Source organism: Carassius auratus, unplaced genomic scaffold (assembly GCF_003368295.1).
Source record: "Carassius auratus strain Wakin unplaced genomic scaffold, ASM336829v1 scaf_tig00033530, whole genome shotgun sequence".
Lineage (NCBI taxonomy): Eukaryota > Metazoa > Chordata > Actinopteri > Cypriniformes > Cyprinidae > Carassius > Carassius auratus.
Window position 1 is genome coordinate 163,812 of NW_020526086.1, and position 23,925 is coordinate 187,736.

Sequence of the window (23,925 nt, forward strand, 5' to 3'; positions counted from 1 at the left end):
AAAAGTTTGCAAACCCCAGAAATCTTTGAAGTTCCTTCACTGAGACGGTCTTGGGCCAGTTCTTGATATCACTGACCTTCCCCTCGTCCATACTCACTCTGTGACTGGATACTTGATAACCAAGGAATTTGATGGTTGTTTTGGGAAATTCAAAATTTTCAGCTTTAACGAATAGGGTGTGTCGACGTAATCTTTCCAACACTTCTTTAACATGCTGAACATGGGCGACAGGGTCACTTGAATAGATTAAAATGTCATGAATGTATACTATCACAAAACGATTTAGCAGATCTCTAAAAATAGTGTGCATAAAGTCCTGGAATACGGACGGTGCGTTGACTAGGCCATATGGCATCACCAAGTATTCCCAGTGACCAGTAGGGGTCACAAAATTTAATAAATTAAATAAAATTATAAGCACTACGTAAATCTAGTTTTGTAAATACCTTTGCACCATGGAGCTGTTCTAGCACCACTGGGACGATGGGAAGAGGATAACAATTTTCGGGTGATGACATTTGAAACCTCTATAATCAATACAGGGTCGAAGTCCTGCATCATTTTTTGCCACAAAGAAGAATGTTGAAGCAGCAGGGGAAGTTGATGGTCGGATGTACCCTTGCTCCAAAGCTTCTGAGATGTACTTCTCCATTGCATCTTGTTCTGGGATGGTGAGTGAATTGACTTTGCCGTTGGGCACTGGGTCACCCAGAAGGAGGTCAATCGCACAGTCCCATGGCCGATGTGGTGGTAGTTTTGAAGCTCTCTTGTGACAGAAAACGTCACTGTATTCTGCATATTCTGGAGGAATAGAAACAGATATATTATCCTTGGGACTTTTCTATTGTAGTGCTGCATACCTTTAATTTTGGAGGGGGATGATGAGGTTTTGGCATCTCAGGAAAACATTGTGGGAAACAGTGATCACTCCATCGTTTTACCTCTCCCATGTCCCAAGAGAGCTCTGGGTGATGTTCCATTAACCATGGCCTCCCAAACACGTCTGCGGTAGAATTCTCCAGGACCAGAAGTTTGATTTTGTCCTGATGCAGGATACCCACTGTCAGAGTGATTTTGTTGGTGTGATGCTGTATTGATGAACGGTTCAAGGGTTTTCTGGTGACAGACTGAACTTTTAGTTTCTGTGGAATGGGCTTTTTTCTGGATGATAAGCTGTTGGCACAGCTGGGCGTCGATGAAATTCCCGGCTGACCCAGAGTCGAGGATGGCAGACACTGTAACAAAAAAATTATGAAACAATAACTTAACTTTAGTAGTTAAGGGAGTATGTATGTGTTTCTCTGGTTGGACCGTACTCACTGGCTGATTTATATAGAACAGAGATAATGAGAGGGCGACAGATGCAGCCAATCAAAAGTCTGGTTATTGTGATCGGTGATAATGAGTAGAGTGTGTGGAAGGACCTGGCGCATCCGTGACAATGCTTTTTTTATTTATTTATTGGCATATTTAATAGTTTTCTGTATAAAACAGTATGTGTTTTTGGAACTAGCATACCTCGAGTAAGCAAGGTTTGGATTAATCAACCGAGTGTATGTGTGACAGTAAATTAACCATGCTTCTGGAATACAGATGACAGTCTGTGATTGTCAGATATTTGATGAGCCAAAGCTTGGTTCTGTCATTCAATTGTTACTGATGTCATACCGGGTCATGATCATTTCACTGATCGATATTTCACAGCTACCAAAACTGTCAAAAACGAAGGTTCGAGACTGGAAAAAAGCCTGTTTGTTCCTCAGTATCATTATTATTTATTCTGGATGGTTTTGAATCACTCATGTCATCGATCTCCCATTCACTAAACTCAATATTTACCACAGTATGTGTCAGATTTCAGCGGCTGCACCTGGAGTTTAGAGTTTCTCTTTCATAGGATGACATACACATATATAGGGTTTTCATTTTTATGAGGATTTTCCATAGAAATATTAATTTTATAATGTGCATATTTTATATGATTTTCATGCAGTTTACACAGAATAATGTCTCCTGACAATAAGACTGTCATCAACTGTTTCCTCCTCATTCATTATGATGATGTCTTAAATCTTCTGTAAACTCACACATTAAACTCTGAGAAAAATTACAGGATCACTACAAAAAAATATATTTTACTGAATAACTAAAATAATGGAATTGAAATAAAAATAACACATCAATAAAAATCTCACATAATCAGAGATGTCAGTGAAAATCTTTATTTTCATCATTATACAGAGCCTATGCAGCTTTTATGTTGCATACATAATAATAATGCATTTATAAAAAATATATTGTTTAATATTTTTCAATTTTCTTTGACAGTGTCTTAATGAGCAGACATTTAATCAAAGAATAAACAACATCACTGTAAGAATAAAGTAACTACATTTCTTGCAGTTCTACAACAAAATCATAAATCTTGTGGCATTTCAAAGCAAAATTAGTTTATTTGAGCTAATCTCATAAAATCTAAATCTAAATAGCACATCATTTATTTGAAATATTGAATCTGAAGAAAACTTTTGCCCACGGAACAATGTTTTTTAATATGAGTCACAAGAGTCACTGACTTAGTGAAACTCTTTCCACACTGAGTACAGTGGTATGGTTTCTCTCCAGTGTGAACTCGCTCATGTACTTTCAGGTTTCCAGACTGGTTGAAGCTCTTGTCACAATAGGAGCACTTGTAAGGTTTCTCTCCAGTGTGAATCCTTTGGTGCTGTTTCAGATGACCAACTGTAGCAAAGCTCTTTCCACACTCAAAACACATGTGATCTCTCACTTCATTATGTGTTTTCTGGTGCTGTTTATAACTGGCCAGCAGTGAAAAACTCTTTCCACAGAAAGAACACACATGAGGCTTCTCTTCTGAATGAACTATCCGGTGTGCTTTTAGATTTGATGATGAAATAAAGTTTTTACCACACTGATCACAGTTAAAAGGCTTTTCTCCAGAGTGGATGCGCAGATGAAAACTGAGACTTGCTATTGCACTGAAACTCTTTCCACACTGAGGGCATGTGTATGGTTTCTCTCCAGTGTGGATCCTCATGTGCTTCTTAAGGTTTCCTTTGTGTCTGAAACTCTTTCCACACTGAGTGCATGTGTAAGGTTTCTCTCCAGTGTGGATCCTCATGTGCTTCTTTAGGGTACATTTGTGTCTGAAACTCTTTCCACACTGAGTGCATGTGAACAGCTGTTCTCCTTTGATTTTACAGCATTCCACCTCCACTTCATTCACCTCATATCTTTGCTGTTTTACTTCCATCCAGTCTAAAATAAACAAATGATGTGGTTAAAAATCTGTGAACCTGATTTAATTTCAGAAACAAACATGCATATGTTATAGAAGGATCAGATCTTTGATGGGTCAAATGTATGTTCTCTCATTCCTTGTTAATACAATTAAATGTTGATATGATCAGTTAGAGGTCAACAACGAAGAAGGTCTTCCCAGGGAAGTCGTGGCCTAATGGTTAGAGAGTCGGACTCTCAATCGAAGGCTTGTGAGTTTGAGTCTTGGGCCAGCAGGAATTGTGGGTGGCAGGAATACATGTATGATGCTCTCTCCACCCTCAATACCATGACTTTTGAGCAATACCATGGTGCCCTTGAGCAAGGCATCGAACCCCCAACTTCTCCCTGGGCACCGCAGCATAAATGGCTACCCACTGCTCCGGGTGTGTGTTCACAGTGTGTGTGTGTTCACTGCTCTTTGTGTGTGCACTTCTGATGGGTTAAATGCAGAGCACGAATTCTGAGTATGGGTCACCATACTTGGCTGAATGTCATGTCACTTTTAGAACCAAGAATGGACACCAACCTGTTTGTTCCTCAGTATCTTCATTTGTTATTCTGGATGGTTCTGAAACACTCATGTCTTCAATCTCCTCTTTAACAGACTCCATCTTTACCATAGTATGAGTCATTTTCAGCAGTTGCTCCTGGTGTCTGCTCCAGTCCTGTAGGATCATGTGAATATTCCTCACCTTTTTAACACAGTTAAAGCACAGACTCCGCCCACCATAGATTCTAAAGATTTCATTGGTCACGTCAATCATGGTGATCGCCTACACAACACTGAATCAATTCCATTAGAAACTTTAATATAGGGTTAGTTTGTGACAAAGAAACCAAATTACCCCAAACTCAAATCTTCCATCTTTGAAGTGTCACCATTAGCAGAAAGTGCAGCAGCTGTTGCTGAACTCAGCTGATTTTACTAAATGACCTCTGTACAAAACTATAAAATAACGATGCTGCAATCTTTCTCAAGAAATTCTTATACACTGTAATTTGGCTCCAAATACCCTGCTATTTAAAATTGATCGATTACTCTTACTTATTCATCCATGACATTTAATATTTTGTCCTTGTTCTTCATTTATGTATTTCTTTGCTGTGAACTGAATCCATGAAGTCTACAGTTTTGTTGAGTGGTGACTGAGTGATTGAGTTGACCAATGAAAGGTAATATATATATATATATATATATTTACAAAACCAAAACATTAAAAAAAAGAAAATTATAAACATTGTATTTCAGTGATATTATATATAACTGGTTTAAATAAAAACAACAGACTGTCTGAATGAAAATTATAATTTATGCTAATAAAAATGTAAAAAAATAATAATAAAAAAAAAAAACAGTGCAAGACTGTTTTCTATAGTCTGTAATCATACTTTTCATCTTGAAATTCAACCTGAGGGGTAAAAGATTAAAAACACACATCAATAGGTGATTATCACATAAAGTGTTGATAGTTTGTCTCAGTCTGTTGACACACAATGAAATTATCTTAATGTGACAATTTACAGAAGATCTCAGACATCATCATAATGAATGAGGAGAAAACAGGGAACTATTGTCTTTTCAGCAGCTCAATTAAACATGACGACTGTGTTTCTGTCAGACAATTGTTTCACTAATGGTCAGTTACACTGTGTTGTTTGAAAAATTTAAATGTATGCAAAATTCTGCAATTACTTTGACAATACAAGTGTACAAATATTGTGTCACACCAATGAAGTACCTGAAAACTATCAAACTAACTGGATGAATGGATAGACTTTGCTCTTTGTGACAACATTTGTCACAAAACATTAGAAAACATTATTCTTTTTGTGCTTTGTCATAAGAATCACTAGCATTTAATGCAGTGGTGTGGTTTCTCTCCAGTATGAACTCGCTCATGTGCTTTCATGTGTTCAGAATTACAATTTTAGAGGGCCTGTTCCAGTGTCAAGCTGTAGTACCCCAAAAGCTGCAAATTTGGCCCCTTATTTCCTGAATATAGCCTATACATTCACAAGAATTATTGAATCCAGACAGCTCTCTTATTTGTATGACCATCTCATAAAAAAGGTACAGCTCTTTTTCTGGGGATGTGAAAAATAATTAAAGGTGTGTTCACACTCTGACACTTCAATTATGAGGGGAAAAAACACTTGCATGTCTGTAACTCAAGACGTATTAAAAGCTATCTCTGTGTAGAGACTGATTCATAACTTTTTATTTTGGTTGTCTTCACTTTTAAAGTCCTATATTGTTAGAAAATGCATTTCTAGTTTCAGTATTAGTTGTTCAGACAATCCTCTTTAATAAGCATCAGCTGAATGAAAAATTATTCACGTTTGTTCCTTGTCCTCTGAAAATTAGTAAAATTAAACAATTTACTCAAAGCTCCATTTTGTTCCCCATCACAGGGATTGAAACATTTAGGACTTTAAAATGAGGATTACAAAAGAAAACTTTAAGAACCAGAATCTAAAATGATATTGAGATCAATTTAATACTAATTGGGAAACAGGTGCACAATCTTTGGAAAAATAATTTTGGCATTCTGTTTTTATTTTATTTTTATAGAATTAAAATTTCTTAGTTTTGTTATCATGTCATCTTCAGACATTCTTCTTTAACCCACATTTGGTTTCTGAACACTTAAAATGTAACAATTTCATATCTCCAAGTGAACCATATGTCCTTAAAAGAGAATATTGAAATGTATATTGAATATTGTTTAAGGACCATTAATAAGTCCCATTAACCATCTAAAAGACTGAGATATCTTTAATACTTTTTGAGATACAGGAGTGCAAACTTCATGTGGAAAAAACAACCATTAAAAAGTGCTTTCTTGAACTGTCATTTATTCATCATTGATGCTGCTTTCTAAAGTCTTTTATTTTCACCCTGTAATTTTGCTCCAAATCCAACATACATTTTTTTAACGTACATATATATATGTGTGTGTGTGTGTGTGTGTGTGTGTGTGTGTGCTATATATATATATATACTGTATATATATATATATTCATTTTGACTCTCCTCTACAAAGTAATGGATTTCTCCGTAAATATCCATATCATTAGTTATTTAGTCTTTCATCAATATTTATGTCTAACTTTCTTCATGACAAATATGAGCAGAACCAAAAAATTGAGTTGGGGAAGTTTCTGAAATTTACACAAAAAATAAAACTATACTGAGGTCACAGGTTTGTACTGGATTTGTTTCAGTGTTGTGTAGATGATGACTGTGATTGACACGACCAATGAAATCTTCAGAATCTGTGGTGGGCGGAGTTTGTGCTTGTGTTAAAAAGATGAGGGTTATTCACAAGATCCTACAGGACTGGAGAAGAAGTTGAAGAGGAGGTTGACGACATGAGTGATCCAGAACCATCCAGAATAAAACATGAAGATACAACAGGTTTGTGTCCATTCTTGATTCTTCATTGTTGACTGCTGAGAAACATTAAAGCTTCTGTTAAAAAGATTTAGTGGCTGTGAAATAATGAGGAATAGGTATGATAAATTATCATCTAAATGATCATATCCACATTTATTTATTTATTTTTAACAAGGAATGACAGAAGTAAACTTTGGCTCTTTAGGTTTCTGCTATTAAGTTGTGTTCACTTTAACTGATTTTAACAATATCTTTTGTTTATTTTAGTCTGGATGGAACAGCAAACACATGAGGTGAATGAAGTGGAGGAGGAACATTGTAAAGTCAAAACTTCAAGAAAAAAAGACAAACCGCTTCACACCTGCTCTCAGTGTGGAAAGAGTTTCAGAGACAAAGAAAACCTTAAGACACACACGAGGATCCACACTGGAGAGAAACCATACACATGCCCTCAGTGTGGAAAGAGTTTTACTGATGCATCAGGTCTCAGTTATCATCTGCGTATTCACTCTGGAGTAAAGCCTTTTAACTGTGATCAGTGTGGTAAAAAGTTTATTTCATCATCAAGTCTAAAATCACACCAGAAAGTTCATTCAGATGAGAAGCCTCATGTGTGTTCTTACTGTGGAAAGAGTTTTTCACGGCTGGCCAGTTATAAACTGCACCAGAAAACACATAATGAAGTGAGAGAACACATGTGTTTTGAGTGTGGAAAGAGCTTTACTACAGCTGGTCATCTGAAACAGCACCAAATGATTCACACTGGAGAGAAACCTTACACATGCTCATACTGTGACAAGAGTTTCAATCGGTCTGAATACTTGAAACTACATGAGCGAGTTCACACTGGAGAGAAACCTTACAAGTGTTCATATTGTGACAAGAGTTTCACTGTGTCTGGAAGCCTGAAACTACATGAGCGAGTTCACACTGGAGAGAAACCATACCACTGTACTCAGTGTGGAAAGAGTTTCGCACAGTCAGTGAGTCTTGTGACTCATATTAAAAGGCATTGTTTCTGTGTCCGAGTGAGCAAATATTTTTTACAGAATCAGTATTTCAAGTCAACAATGTGAATTTCAGATTCAGTAAATCTTAGATTAGCACAAATGATTAGTTTTGCTGTGAACAAGATTTGTGGAGATATTTTTGCAGAACAGCAAAAGTATTTAGTCATTTTAGCCTTACATGTTTTTTTTATATTACTACATTATTATATGCAACATAAAATTTGTGTAGGTTTTGTATAATGATGCAAATAAATTTGTCTGATTATGTGTGATTTTTATTGATGTGCATTATTGTATTTAGTTTTTCAGTAATAGATTTTATTTGTGTTGATCCTATAGTTTGTCTCAGTCTGATGACAGACAATGTAATGATCTTAATGTGCCAATTTACAGAAGATGAGGAGAAAACTGAACTATTGGCTTTTCTAGCAAGTAATTTGATGATAGTCTTGTTGTCAGGATAGATTATTCAGTGCGGATCATATTAAAATAACGTATCTACAAATATGTACAGAATACATTAAAATTTACAGCTCTTTTAAATTGACAGTTTTCATGTGGAAGATGTTTCCAGTTCACAGAGTATGAATTTATCCAGCTTTCCATGGCTCAACAGTTCAGTAAAAGTTGGGAATATTTACATCATTCTTAGAGAAAACTCCAGCAGCTGAAATCTGACACATACTATTTAGTTTATTGGGAGATTGATGACGAGTGATTCAGAACCATCCAGAATAACACATGAAGACACTGAGGGCTTTTGTCCGTCGATCTGCATATAGATGATAAATGATGAGGAAATGCATTTAAATGACCATGACCTATGAAAATCGCTCAGAATTAAAATTTTAGGGGGCTTGTTCTACTGACAAGCTGTTTTACCCTGAAAGGTGCAAATTTGGCCCTTTATTTCCTGAATATAACCGATACATCCACATCATTTATTGAATCCAGACAGCTCTATTATTTGTATGGCAGTGTCCCATGTTAATTGTCTCATTCTATGCACCTGTGTTTAGTGATTATCTTTAGTATTTAAGTTCCTGTCTTTATGTGTCTTATTTGTTGGGTCTATTTTGTCCATATCTGTGTGATTCCACGCGCTTATATTGGATCACCCCTGTGTTTCAAGAAATTAAAAGATTGTTAATCGTGCTCCTCATTCTTTCGACAGAGTTAGTGTGACACTCATGTCAATCTCCTCTTTAATAAACTAAATATTTACCATATGTATCAGATTTCATCTGCTGGAGTTTGTTCTAAGAATGATGTGAAAATTCCCAACATTTACTGATGAACTGTTGAGCCACGAAAAGCTGGATAAAGTTATATTCTGCAAACTTGTGACGATCGTGTTCAGTGAGACACAGGAGAGAGTTAGATCCAATTGCAGGTATGTCTTGTTTAATGGTAATCCAAATCGTTGTCAACACAAGCCAAGGTCAAAACCAAAAAGGCAGTCCAAAACAAACAAACAAAGGAAAGGGACAGGAAAGGGAACTCGGAAAACGAGGGGTCTCGGAGGATGAGGAGACAATGAAGAATCTTGGAGGAGGAGAAGACTGGAAACACGAAAGGTAAGGAGTCCATACAGACAACATGAAAAGACTGGTAAATATAGGGAGGCTAATGACAATTAAGTGAATGCACCTGGTGCAATTAGCAGGAGTGCAATTACTGTGATGAACGGACAAGACTAGTGCCTATGGTGAAGTGCCTAAGGGGAAGTGAGCCCACTAGTGGACACCCAGGGAAACAAAGGGTGAGCAACTATTTTCTACAGATTCAGTATTTCAAGTCAACAATGTGAATTTCAGATTCAGTAAATATTAGATTAGCACAAATTATAAGTTTTGCTGTGAACAAGATTTGTGGAGATGTTGTCACGCTGTCAGTCTCTGTTTTCCTGGGTGTCCACTAGTGAGCTTCACCACTTCACCATAGGCATTATTGTGTTTCGTTGTTCATTAATAGATTTTATTTGTGTTGATCCTATAGTTTGTCTCAGTCTGATGACAGACAATGTAATGATCTTAATGTGCCAATTTACAGAAGATGAGGAGAAAACTGAACTATTGGCTTTTCTAGCAAGTCATTTGAGGATAGTCTTGTTGTCAGGATAGATTATTCAGTGCGGATCATATTGAAATAACGTATGTGCAGTCTAAAAATAACATTTATGGAAAATCCTCATAAACCATGAAAACTCTACACAGTGTGTGTTACCAGGATTTTCCAGGGGCAACAATACATTAACATTTACATCTCAGAAATTTACAGTTTTCATGTTGAAGATGTTTCCAGTTCACAGAGTATGAGTTTATCCAGCTTTCCATGGCTCAACAGTTCAGTAAAAGTTGGGAACATTTACATAATTTTTCAAAAAAAATCCAGCAGCTGAAATCTGACACATACTATTTAGTTTATTGGGAGATTGATGACGAGTGATTCAGAACCATCCAGAATAACACATGAAGACACTGAGGGCTTTTGTCCGTCGATCTGCATATAGATGATAAATGATGAGGAAATGACAGAACTATAAGCTTTGGCTCATCAAATATCTGACGATCACAAACTGATTCCGGATGTTTATTCAGAGTTGTCAAAATGAGCAAAGTCTATCAATTCCCCCAGTTACTTTTTAATGGCATAACAAATATATTACATTTATATTGTCAAAGTAATTGCAGAGAGTCATTTAGCTGTGATTTGATCTCATCATGATGACTGAATTAGAGTATTTGCCCCTTTAAAAAAAAAAAATCAATTCAATAAAGATCTCACAATCTCAGCATCACTTATTGAGAGAACCTGTGAAGACTGTTGCAGACAGAAGACTTTAACTTTGTCAGCCGTCTTGGTGAGCTCCTACACAAAGTTGGAAATTATTCTCAATAAACAAGTCAGTTTAGGTTAGTAAATATTAGTATTTATTGGTTTCGTATATGTACAGTTGAGTGTGTTGTCTAAGAAGAATACTAGTTTTGTTAACTTTTATACTAACTATAGTATACTAACTACATATTTTCTAGTTATATGTATGCCAGTGTTAGTTTCTTGGCATAAATATTATAATAAATATTCTCCCATACAGTACTGAGCTGAACGTTTTTCTGACAACAAGACTATCATCAAATGACCTGCTAAAAAGCAAATAGTTGCCTGTTTTCTCCTCATTCATTATGATGATGTCTGAGATCTTCTGTAAATTGACACATTAAGACCATTACATTGTGTGTCAACAGACTGAGACAAACTACAGTATCAACACAAATAAATATATTACTTAATAACTAAAATACTAGAATGGAAGTAACACATCAATAAAAATCTCACATAATCATATACGTTAGTGAAAAATGTCAATTTATTTGCACCGTTATACAGAGCCTACAAAACTTTATGTTGTATATATAATAATAACCCATTTATAAAAAATATATTTTGTTTCATATTTTTTACAGTTTAATTTGGATGTTTCTTTTTCAGTGTCTTAATGAGCAGACATTTAATCAAAGAATAAACAACATCACTGTAAGAATGAAGTAACTAAATTTCTTGCAGTTCTACAACAAAATCATAAATCTTGTGGCATTTCAAAGCAAAATTAGTTTATTTGAGCTAATCTCATAAAATCTAAATCTAAATAGCACATCATTTATTTGAAATACTGAATCTGAAGAAAACTTTTGCCCACGGAACAATGTTTTTTAATATGAGTCACAAGAGTCACTGACTGAGTGAAACTCTTTCCACACTGAGTACAGTGGTATGGTTTCTCTCCAGTGTGAACTCGCTCATGTACTTTCAGGTTTCCAGACTGGTTGAAACTCTTGTCACAATAGGAGCACTTGTAAGGTTTCTCTCCATTGTGAATCCTTTGGTGCTGTTTCAGATGACCAACTGTAGTAAAGCTCTTTCCACACTCAAAACACATGTGTTCTCTCACTTCATTATGTGTTTTCTGGTGCTGTTTATAACTGGCCAGCAGTGAAAAACTCTTTCCACAGAAAGAACACACATGAGGCTTCTCTTCTGAATGAACTATCCGGTGTGCTTTTAGATTTGATGATGAAATAAAGTTTTTACCACACTGATCACAGTTAAAAGGCTTTTCTCCGGAGTGAATGCGCAGATGACAACTAAGACTTTCTATTGCAGTGAAACTCTTTCCACACTGAGGGCATGTGTAAGGTTTCTCTCCAGTGTGGATCCGCATGTGCTTCTTAAGGTGTCCTTTGTGTCTGAAACTCTTTCCACACTGAGTGCATGTGTAAGGTTTCTCTCCAGTGTGGATTATTATGTGCTTCTTAAGGCTTCCTTTGTGTCTGAAACTCTTTCCACACTGAGTGCATGTGAACAGCTGTTCGCCTTTGATTTTACAAGTTTCCGCCTCCGCTTCATTCACCTCACGTCTTTGCTGTTTTACTTCCATCCAGTCTAAAATAAACAAATGATGTGGTTACAAATCTGTGAATCTGATTTAATTGCAGAAACCAAACAAGGTAATATATTAGATAAGGATCAGATCTTTGATGTGCCAAAGGTTAGCTCTCTCATTCCTTATTAAGACAATTAAAATGTTGATATGATCAGTTAGAGGTCAACAACGATGACCCAAGAATGGACACCAACCTGTTTGTTCCTCAGTATCTTCATGTTTTATTCTGGATGGTTCTGAGACACTCATGGCTTCAATCTCCTCTTTAGCAGACTCCATCTTTACCATAGTATTAGTCATTTTCAGCAGCTGCTCCTGGTGTCTGCTCCAGTCCTGTAGGATCATGTGAATATTCCTCACCTTTTTAACAGTTAAAGTGTAACCCCTCTCACCCGGGTCCTCTCTGACGCTCCTCGCACTCGCTCCGAGCGGGGCTCGAACCCGGGTCTCTCTGGCATGGGAGGCGGACGCACTAACAAGGAGGCTAAATGGCTACAGCCACTAGCGTCTGTCGCTAGTGCGTCTCTTGAGATCGGGGAGTGAGGTTTACCTGCACAGCACTACTCGCTGGCCTCCGTTACACTCACCCCCCTAAACCTCACTCCCATCCGGGTCACGGCACCAATGTAACCCCTCTCCCCCGGGTCCTCTCTGACGCTCCTCACACTCGCTCCGAGCGGGGCTCGAACCCGGGTCTTCCGGCATGGGAGGCGGACGCACTAACAAGGAGGCTAAATGGCTACAGCCACTAGCGTCTGTCGCTAGTGCGTCTCTTGAGATCGGGGAGTGAGGTTTACCTGCACAGCACTACTCGCTGGCCTCCGTTACAAAAGCACAGACTCCGCCCACCACAGATTCTAAAGATTTCATTGGTCGTGTCAATCATGGTGATCGCCTACACAACACTGAATCAATTCCATTAGAAACTTTAATATAGGGTTAGTTTATGACAAAGAAACCAAATTATCCCAAACTCAAATCTTCCATCTTTGAAGTGTCACCATTAGCAGAAAATGCAGCAGCTGTTGCTGAACTCAACTGATTTTACTAAATGACCTCTGTACAAAACTATAAAATAACGATGTTGCAATATTTCTTAAGTAATTCTTATACCCTGTAATTTGGCTCCAGATCTTAGGGGAAAATTAAAAAGTATACCCTGCTCATCAAAATTGATTGATCACTCAGTATTAATTCATCCATTACATTTAATATTGTGTCCTTGTTCTTCATTTTTGTTTGTCTTTCATCAGAAAGAGCTGTGAACTGAATCCATGAAGTCTACAGTTTTGTTGAGGGGTGACTGAGTTGACCAAAGAAATCAGCGAAAATCATCTAGTTCAGGTAAAAAATATATATATATGACAAAACCAAAACATTTAAAAAAAGAAAATGACAAACCTTGTATTTCAGTGATGGTATATGTAACTGGTTTCAATACAAATGACAGACTGTCTGAATAAAAATTATAATTTATGCTAATCCATTGAAAAAATATATAAAAATAAAATATAAACTGTGCAGGACTGGTTTCTATAGACTTTAATCATACTTTTAATCTTGAAATTCAACCTGAGGGGAAAAAAGATTAAAAACACACATCAGTAGGTGATTATCACATAAAGTGTCGATCCTGTAGTTTGTCTCAGTCTGTTGACACACAATGAAATGATCTTAATGTGACAATTTACAGAAGATCTCAGACATCATCATAATGAATGAGGAGAAAACAGGGAGATATTGGCTTTTCAGCAGCTCAGTTAAACATGACGACTGTGTTTCTGTCAAACTATTGTTTCACTAATGGTCAGTTACACTGTGTTGTTTGCAAAATTTAAATGTAAATTTAAAAACAATCTTTGGAAAAATAATTTTGCCATTCAGTTTTATTTTATTTTTATAGAAGTAAAATTTCTTAGTCAAGTTTGCCCATGTCATCTTCAGATATTCTTCTTTAAAGATATCAGCTATGCAAATTGACCCGTCACCCACATTTGGTTTATGAACAATGAAAATGTTACAATTTCCAAGTGAACCATATGTCCTTAAAAGAGAATATTGAAATAAATGTTTAAGAACCATTAATAAGTCCCATTAACCGCCTAAAATATTGAGATATCTTTAATACTTTTTGAGATAAAGGAGTGCAAACTTAATGTGGAAAAAAACAACCATTAAAAAGTGCTTTTTCCATTCTTGAACTGTTGCAATGCAACAAGTATTGCTAAAGCCAACCGATTGTACTAAAATAATAGCCAATCTTCCTGTAAAAATAAAACATCGCTTTCTAAAGTCTTTTATTTTCACCCTGTAATTTTGCTCCAAATCCAATATATATATTAATTTTGACTCTCCTCTACAAAGTAATGGATTTCTCCATAAATATCCGTCTCATTAGTTATTTAGTCTTTCATCAATATTTCTGTTTAGCTTTCTTCATTAAAAATATGAACAAAACCAAAATTTGAGTTTGGGAGGTTTCTGAAATTTACACTAAAATAAAACTATACTGAGGTCTCAGGTTTGTACTGGATTTGTTTCAGTGTTGTGTAGATGATGACTGTGATTGACACGACCAATGAAATCTTCAGAATATGTGGTGGGCGGAGTTTGTGCTTGTGTTAAAAAGGTGAGGAACATTCACATGATCCTACAGGACTGGAGAAGAAGCTGAAGAGGAGGTTGACGAAATGAGTGATCCAGAACCATCCAGAATAAAACATGAAGATACTGAGGAACAAACAGGTTGGTGTCCATTCTTGGTTCTTCGTTGTTGACCTCTAACTGATCATATCAACATTTAATTGTCTTAACAAGGAATGAGAGAACTAACCTTTGGCACATCAAAGATCTGATCCTTGTCTAATATATGACTGTGTTTGGTTTCTGCAATTAAATCAGGTTCACAGATTTTTAACCACATCATTTGTTTATTTTAGACTGGATGGAAGTAAAACAGCAAAGACATGAGGTGAATGAAGTGGAGGAGGAATGTTGTAAAATCAAAGGTGAACAGCTGTTCACATGCACTCAGTGTGGAAAGAGTTTCAGACTAAAATGGACCCTAAAGAGGCACATGAGAATCCACACTGGAGAGAAACCATACACATGCCCTCAGTGTGGAAAGAGTTTTAATACAGAATCAAGTCTCAGTTATCATCTGCGTATTCACTCTGGAGAAAAGCCTTTTAACTGTGATCAGTGTGGTAAAAAGTTTATTTCATCATCAAGTCTAAAATCACACCAAAAAGTTCATTCAGAAGAGAAGCCTCATGTGTGTTCTTACTGTGGAAAGAGTTTTTCACGACTGGTCAGTTATAAACAGCACCAGAAAAGACATAATGGAGTGAGAGAACACATGTGTTTTGAGTGTGGGAAGAGCTTTACTACAGCTGGTCATCTGAAACAGCACCAAAGGATTCACACTGGAGAGAAACCTTACACATGCTCATACTGTGACAAGAGTTTCAATCGGTTTGGAAACATGAAAGTACATGAGCGAGTTCACACTGGAGAGAAACCTTACAAGTGCTCCTATTGTGACAAGAGTTTCATTCAGTATGCAAACCTGAAAGTACATGAGCGAGTTCACACTAGAGAAAACCATACCACTGTACTCGGATCATGATCATTTAAATGCATTTCTGTATCATTTAATATCCACTGATCGATATTTGGAAAGAGTTTCACTCAGTCAGTGTCTCAACTGACTCATGTTGCAAAGCATTGTTCTGTGAGCAAAAGTTTTCTGCAGATTCAGTATTTCAAATAAATTATGTGGGATTCAGATACAGTAAATATGAGATTAGTTGAAATACACTAATTTTGCTTTGAAACGCCACAAGATTTGTGATATTTTGTTGGAGAACAGTGTTTAGTCACTTTATTCTTACAGATAAAGTTGTTTATTATTTGATTAAATATCTGCTCATTAAGACACTGTCAAAGAAAATGGAAAAATATAAAACAATATATCTGTTTTTATAAATGCATTTTTATTATATATGCAACATAAAAGTTGCATAAGCTATGTATAATGACGCAGATAAAATTGAATTTTTTCACTAACATCCCTGATTATGTGAGATTTGTATTGATGTGTTATTTTTATTTCCATTCTAGTATTTTAGTTATTCAGTACAATATTTTATTTGTAATGATCCTGTAGTTTTCCTCAGAGCTTAATGTGTCAATTTACAGAAGATCTCAGACATCATCATAATGAATGAAGAGAAAACAGTTGTTGTCCGTCTAATTATCAGGAGACATTATTCTGTGTAAGCTGAATGCAAATAATGTAAAATATGCATAGTATAAAATCATTATTTCTATGGAAAATCCTCATAAAATATGAAAACCCTATATTCAATTCAATTCAAGTTTAATTGTATACAGAAATACAGTAACTTTACAGAAAATTATGTTTCTACAATATTTAGTAATAGCTTATAAGTGCTGACTGTCAGTTTGTGCACTTATGACAGGATTTGTAGAAAAATTAATACAAGATCTATATACGTGTATGTCATCCTATGAAAGAGAAACTCTAAACTCCAGGTGCAGCAGCTGAAATCTGACACATTGTGTTAAATATTGAGTTTACTGAAAGGGAAAGCTTCCTAAATGAATGTGATTTTTGAAACTTTTCAATCTGGGTTTAGAAAACACCATTCGACAGAGACTTTTTTGCTGAAGGTTTTTAATGACGTTCTAATAACCTGTTACTCTGGCGACTATGTAGTGCTTGTGCTTTTAGATCTAACTGCTGCATTTGATACAGTAGATCACTCTGTACTTACTGTCCAAATTGAACAGTGTGCAGGCATTACTAGCAGTGCACTGGACTGGTTAATATCTTATTTTACAAATAGAGGCTTCTCAGTGAAGATTGTGTGGGGTTCCTCAAGGGTCGATTTTGGCCCCCATTCTTTTTCCTTTATACATGCTTCCACTAGGTACTATTATTAGAAAACATGGGCTGTAATTCCATTTTCATTCTGATGACACTCAAATTTATCTGCAATTAAAATGTTCGTAAGATAATCTGGAAACTCTTTTGGCATGTTTGACTGAAGTAAAGACTTGATTGTCTTCAAATTTATGAACAAACTTAGGGAACGAAATTATACAGTGCTTCACATTTTACTAAAATAAAGGAAATAATAAAAAAAAAACATGCAACAATTTCATTATCAGTTTACAGACAAATGTCTTTTTCCCAAGAACTTATCTGTCAAAATAAGGGACAGGTAACAAATAGCAAAAATGCATTTTGTTTTATTAAAGGAATTTTAAATATAGATTAAAATATAGGCATAATATAGGAAAATATTGACATTTTGCATATTAATCCATGTAGTCTACCCCCCTAAAATAGGCTACCACTTTTAATGCTCCGATGCAAAGTAAATCACAAAATTATTTTGAATAATATAACACATCATTCATATAATGTAAATGCACAAATTTTAAAATGTGTAAGCTGAATGCAAATAATGTAAAATATGCATAGTATAAAATCATTATTTCTATGGAAAATCCTCATAAAATATGAAAACCCTATATTCAATTCAATTCAAGTTTAATTGTATACAGAAATACAGTAACTTTACAGAAAATTATGTTTCTACCATATTTAGTAATAGCTTATAAGTGCTGACTGTCAGTTTGTGCACTTATGACAGGATTTGTAGAAAAATTAATACAAGATCTATATACGTGTATGTCATCCTATGAAAGAGAAACTCTAAACTCCAGGTGCAGCAGCTGAAATCTGACACATTGTGTTAAATATTGAGTTTACTGAAAGGGAAAGCTTCCTAAATGAATGTGATTTTTGAAACTTTTCAATCTGGGTTTAGAAAACACCATTCGACAGAGACTTTTTTGCTGAAGGTTTTTAATGACGTTCTAATAACCTGTTACTCTGGCGACTATGTAGTGCTTGTGCTTTTAGATCTAACTGCTGCATTTGATACAGTAGATCACTCTGTACTTACTGTCCAAATTGAACAGTGTGCAGGCATTACTAGCAGTGCACTGGACTGGTTAATATCTTATTTTACAAATAGAGGCTTCTCAGTGAAGATTGTGTGGGGTTCCTCAAGGGTCGATTTTGGCCCCCATTCTTTTTCCTTTATACATGCTTCCACTAGGTACTATTATTAGAAAACATGGGCTGTAATTCCATTTTCATTCTGATGACACTCAAATTTATCTGCAATTAAAATGTTCGTAAGATAATCTGGAAACTCTTTTGGCATGTTTGACTGAAGTAAAGACTTGATTGTCTTCAAATTTATGAACAAACTTAGGGAACGAAATTATACAGTGCTTCACATTTTACTAAAATAAAGGAAATAATAAAAAAAAAACATGCAACAATTTCATTATCAGTTTACAGACAAATGTCTTTTTCCCAAGAACTTATCTGTCAAAATAAGGGACAGGTAACAAATAGCAAAAATGCATTTTGTTTTATTAAAGGAATTTTAAATATAGATTAAAATATAGGCATAATATAGGAAAATATTGACATTTTGCATATTAATCCATGTAGTCTACCCCCCTAAAATAGGCTACCACTTTTAATGCTCCGATGCAAAGTAAACCACAAAATTATTTTGAATAATATAACACATCATTCATATAATGTAAATGCACAAATTTTAAAATGTGTCAAATCTAAAAAATGGTTTAATACTTAGTAGCTTAGAGAAAATATAAGCACAGGCTCAGGCACAGGCTTGACATTTATCCTGCTTGAATTCGTTCTAAGAAATGCACATAACTTCATAAGTGCCAAACCTTCATCTGTGAACATTAAATATAGGAAATATTTTAACTATAGTTTTTCATTTTCCGTGACTGAAGCTGTCAAATGTAATACATCAGCGAGGCAAAACTGACGTCTATTTGTGAAAATGTGCTTTAATGTGCTTGTTTGATAACTTGTGGTCAAAGCGCCACTCAGCGGCCAAAAGCTGCAAATGCACTTTGCAGACCCTGTGGTGGCGATAGCCGCGGCAGTAGAACCGGCGTTTTGGGTGGCCACCTACTGTAACTGGATGAATTGATAGAGTAACTACTTTAGTTAAATATGTTAAGTTACAATCATTCCAATGTGGATAAATGTGAAAACTGAATGTGAAGTCTGATTTAACAGCAGAAAACTGCAGAGTTGGGTGGGGGGGGGTATTCCAGAAAGGCAAGTTATGTTTAAAGGTAAGTAAGAGGATAAACTTTTGATTCCAAAAAACGCAGGTCACTGTGGCAAGGAGGGTGTGGTTTAGCGAACCCTGCAGCAGGGGAGAGCGTCAGGAGATGCGCGGTGAGTGAGTGGATTAAGCGCAAATAACAAACACCTGTCTCTTGATGCAGTAATTGGCGTGGAGAGAGTATAAAAAGCCAATAGTTCCATGTTTTCTCCTCATTTATTATGAGAATGTCTGAGATCTTCTGTAAATTGACACATTAAGATCATTTCATTGTGTATCAACTGACTGAGAAAAACTACAGGATCAACACAAATAAAATATTTTACTGAATAACTAAAATACTAGAATGGAAATAACACATCAATAAAAATCTCACATAATCATATACCTCAGTTAAAAATGTCAATTTTATTTGCATCGTTATACAGAGCCTACGAAACTTTTATGTTGCATATATAATAATAACCCATTTATAAAAAATATATTTTGTTTCATATTTTTTACAGTTTAATTTGGATGTTTCTTTTTCAGTGTCTTAATGAGCAGACATTTAATCAAAGAATAAACAACATCACTGTAAGAATAAAGTGACTAAATACTTTTGCAGTTCTACAACAAAATCACATATATTGTGGCGTTTCAAAATTTGTTTATTTGAGCTAATTTCATATTTACTGAATTTGAATCGCACATAATTTCTTTGAAATTCTGAATCTGTAGAAAACATTATTCTTTTTAATATGAGTCACAAGAGTCACTGACTGGGTGAAACTCTTTCCACACTAAGTACAGTGGTATGGTTTCTCTCCAATGTGAACTCGCTCATGTACTTTCAGGTTTCCAGACTGGTTGAAGCTCTTGTCACAGTAGGAGCACTTGTAAGGTTTCTCTCCAGTGTGAATCTTTTGGTGCTGTTTCAGATGACCAACTGTAGCAAAGCTCTTTCCACACTCAAAACACATGTGTTCTCTCACTTCATTATGTGTTTTCTGGTGCTGTTTATAACTGGCCAGCAGTGAAAAACTCTTTCCACAGAAAGAACACACATGAGGCTTCTCTTCTGAATGAACTATCCGGTGTGCTTTTAGATTTGATGATGAAATAAAGTTTTTACCACACTGATCACAGTTAAAAGGCTTTTCTCCAGAGTGAATGCGCAGATGACAACTAAGACTTGCTATTGCAGTGAAACTCTTTCCACACTGAGGGCATGTGTATGGTTTCTCTCCAGTGTGGATCCTCATGTGCTTCTTAAGGTGTCCTTTGTGTCTGAAACTCTTTCCACACTGAGTGCATGTGAACAGCTGTTCGCATTTGATTTTACAAGTTTCCGCCTCCGCTTTATTCACCTCATGTCTTTGCTGTTTTACTTCCATCCAGTCTAAAATAAACAAATGATGTGGTTACAAGTCTGTGAATCTGATTTAATTGCAGAAACCAAACAAGGTAATATATTAGATAAGGATCAGATCTTTGATGTGCCAAAGGTTAGCTCTCTCATTCCTTATTAAGACAATTAAAATGTTGATATGATCAGTTAGAGGTCAACAACGAAGAACCAAGAATGGACACCAACCTGTTTGTTCCTCAGTATCTTCATGTTTTATTCTGGATGGTTCTGAGACACTCATGGCTTCAATCTCCTCTTTAGCAGAATCCATCTTTACCATAGTATGAGTCATTTTCAGCAGCTGCTCCTGGTGTCTGCTCCAGTCCTGTAGGATCATGTGAATGTTCCTCACCTTTTTAACACAGTTAAAGCACTAACTCCGCCCACCACAGATTCTAAAGATTTCATTGGTCGTGTCAATCATGGTGATCGCCTACACAACACTGAAACAATTCCATTAGAAACTTTAATATAGGGTTAGTTTGTGACAAAGAAACCAAATTACCCCAAACTCAAATCTTCCATCTTTGAAGTGTCACCATTAGCAGATAATGCAGCAGCTGTTGCTGAACTCAACTGATTTTACTAAATGACCTCTGTACAAAACTATAAAATAACGATGCTGCAATCTTTCTCAATAAATTCTTATACACAGTAATTTGGCTCCAAATACCCTGCTCTTTAAAATTGATTGATTACTGTTACTTATTCATCCATGACATTTAATATTTTGTCCTTGTTCTTCATTTATGTATTTCTTTGCTGTGAAGTCTACTGAATCCATGAATCCATGAAGTCTACAGTTTTGTTGAGTGGTGACTGAGTGATTGAGTTGACCAATGAAAGGTAATATATATATATATATATATATATATATATATATATATATATATATATATATATATATATATATATATATATTTACAAAACCAAAACATTAAAAAAAGAAAATTATAAACGTTGCATTTTAATGATGTTATATATAACTGGTTTAAATAAAAACAACAGACTGTCTGAATGAAAATTCTAATTTATGCTAATCCAAATGTAAAAAAATATTAAAAAACAGTGCAAGACGGTTTTCTATAGTCTGTAATCATACTTTTAATCTTGAAATTCAACCTGAGGGGTAAAAGATTAAAAACACACATCAGTAGGTGATTATCACATAAAGTGTCGATCCTGTAGTTTGTCTCAGTCTGTTGACACACAATGAAATGATCTTAATGTGCCAATTTACAGAAGATCTCAGACATCATCATAATGAATGAGGAGAAAACAGGGAACTATTGTCTTTTCAGCAGCTCAGTTAAACATGACGACTGTGTTTCTGTCAAACTATGTTTCACTAATAGTCAGTTACACTGAGCTGTTTGCGAAATTTAAATGCATTCAAAAATTCTGCAATTACTTTGACATTACAAGTGTACAAATATTGTGTCACACCAATGAAGTACCTGAAAAACTATCAAACTAACTGGATGAATGGGTAGACTTTGCTCTTTGTGACAACATTTGTCCGAAAAAAATATGCTTTTTATGCTTTGTCATAAGAATCACTAGCATTAAATGCAGTGGTATGGTTTCTCTCCAGTATGAACATCGCTCAGAATAAAAATTTTAGGGGGCCTGTTCTACTGACAAGTTGTTTTACCCCGAAAGGTGCTAATTTGGCCCTTTATTTCCTGAATATATAATATGAATATATGTGTCTTCGTTGTTGGGTCTATTTCACATGCTTATTTTGGATCACTTGTCACGGTTGGTAAACTGTGATCTCTGGGTTTTGCACTTTGTGTGTGAAGTCTGTGTGTTACGCGTCAGCACTGATTAGTTTGTGGGCGTCTCCGTTAATTGTCATCAGCAACAGCTGTCACTCATTACTCATCCCTATATAATGGCTTGCCTAGCGTCTTGTGTTCGTGAGAGCGTTGTTTCCTGTTTGTAACCCGTGCCTTGCTTTCTTGTGTGTTTCTGTGTTGGACGTCCGTGTCTTCCCTGGAACCCCATCCACTCTTCACAACCACCATCAAGCAACACAACTTACCTTCGGCTCGCTTCCCTGCAGTTCTTGTGTCACCCTCTCCTGCTGCCTACTCCCCTCCACCTTCCGGATTCATCACTCCTCACCACCATCTTGGACAGTGCATTCCTCCCAGCGTTATTTGTGTTCCAGTTTTGTATTGTCTCATTATTCTCATTAAACATTATTAACCTCGCACTTGCTTCCTGCTCCTCCTTCACCCAATCGTCACATCACTCTTGTGTTTCAAGAAATTAAAATATTGTTAATCGTGCTCCTCATTCTTTAGACAGAGCTAGTGTGTCACTCATGTCAATATCCTCTTTAATAAACTAAACATTTACCATATGTATCAGATTTCATCTGCTGGAATTTGTTCTAAGAATGATGTGAAAACTTTTACTGATGGACTGTTGAGCCACGAAAAGCTTGATAAAGTTATACTCCTCAAACTGGAAGAATCTTTCAAATGTAAATGCACTGTAAATTTTACTGTATTGCTTCCACCTACAGGAAATTCCTGGTAACACAAACATTTAGGGTTTTCTTGGTTTATGAAGATTATGAAGATGGTTTATGAAGTTTATGAAGATTGGTTTATGAAGATTTCCATAGACATAGTGATTATTTTACTCTACAATTACCATGTGCTATATAAATAAACTTGCCTTACTTGCTTATTTTACATTGTTCTTACTTAATTTACACTCAACTATCAACTGGAGTGTTTTTTTTTTTGTATTGTTTTTTTTTTTTTTTTAAACAGAGATGGGTCATTTAAAATCAGTTGAATTTAGCTGTGTTTGTTGCATTATATGCCAATGCTGACACTTGAAAAATGACGGTAAAAAAAGCTCTTGCATGTTTGTAACTCAAGATGTGTTAAAGATATCTGTGTAGAGACTCGTAACTTTTCTTTTTGTATATTCAAGTCCTATATGGTTAATTTGTTTTATTAAATAAAACAATGCATTTCTAGTTTCATAATATTGTTCTTCAGACTGTCCTCTTTAATAAGCATCAGCTGAATGAAAAATGATCCATGTTTCGTCTTTGTCCACTGAAGATTAGTAAAGTTCAACAATGTACTCAGAGCTGCATTATGATCGCAATATCACAGGGATTGAAACATTTAGGGCTT

General features: G+C 35.6%; 1 protein-coding gene and 1 pseudogene across 1 annotated transcript; one reads left to right on the forward strand and one right to left on the reverse strand.

The window, feature by feature from the left end:
• The window catches only part of LOC113081242 (zinc finger protein 493-like), a 41,617-nt pseudogene that overhangs the window by 9,492 nt on the left and 8,200 nt on the right, over positions 1-23,925 (reverse strand).
• On the forward strand, positions 6,676-7,776 carry LOC113081256 (zinc finger protein 239-like). The gene is made up of 2 exons (XM_026253328.1): positions 6,676-6,721; positions 6,968-7,776. The coding sequence occupies exons 1-2, from the start codon at positions 6,676-6,678 to the stop codon at positions 7,774-7,776; spliced, it is 855 nt and encodes a 284-aa protein (XP_026109113.1).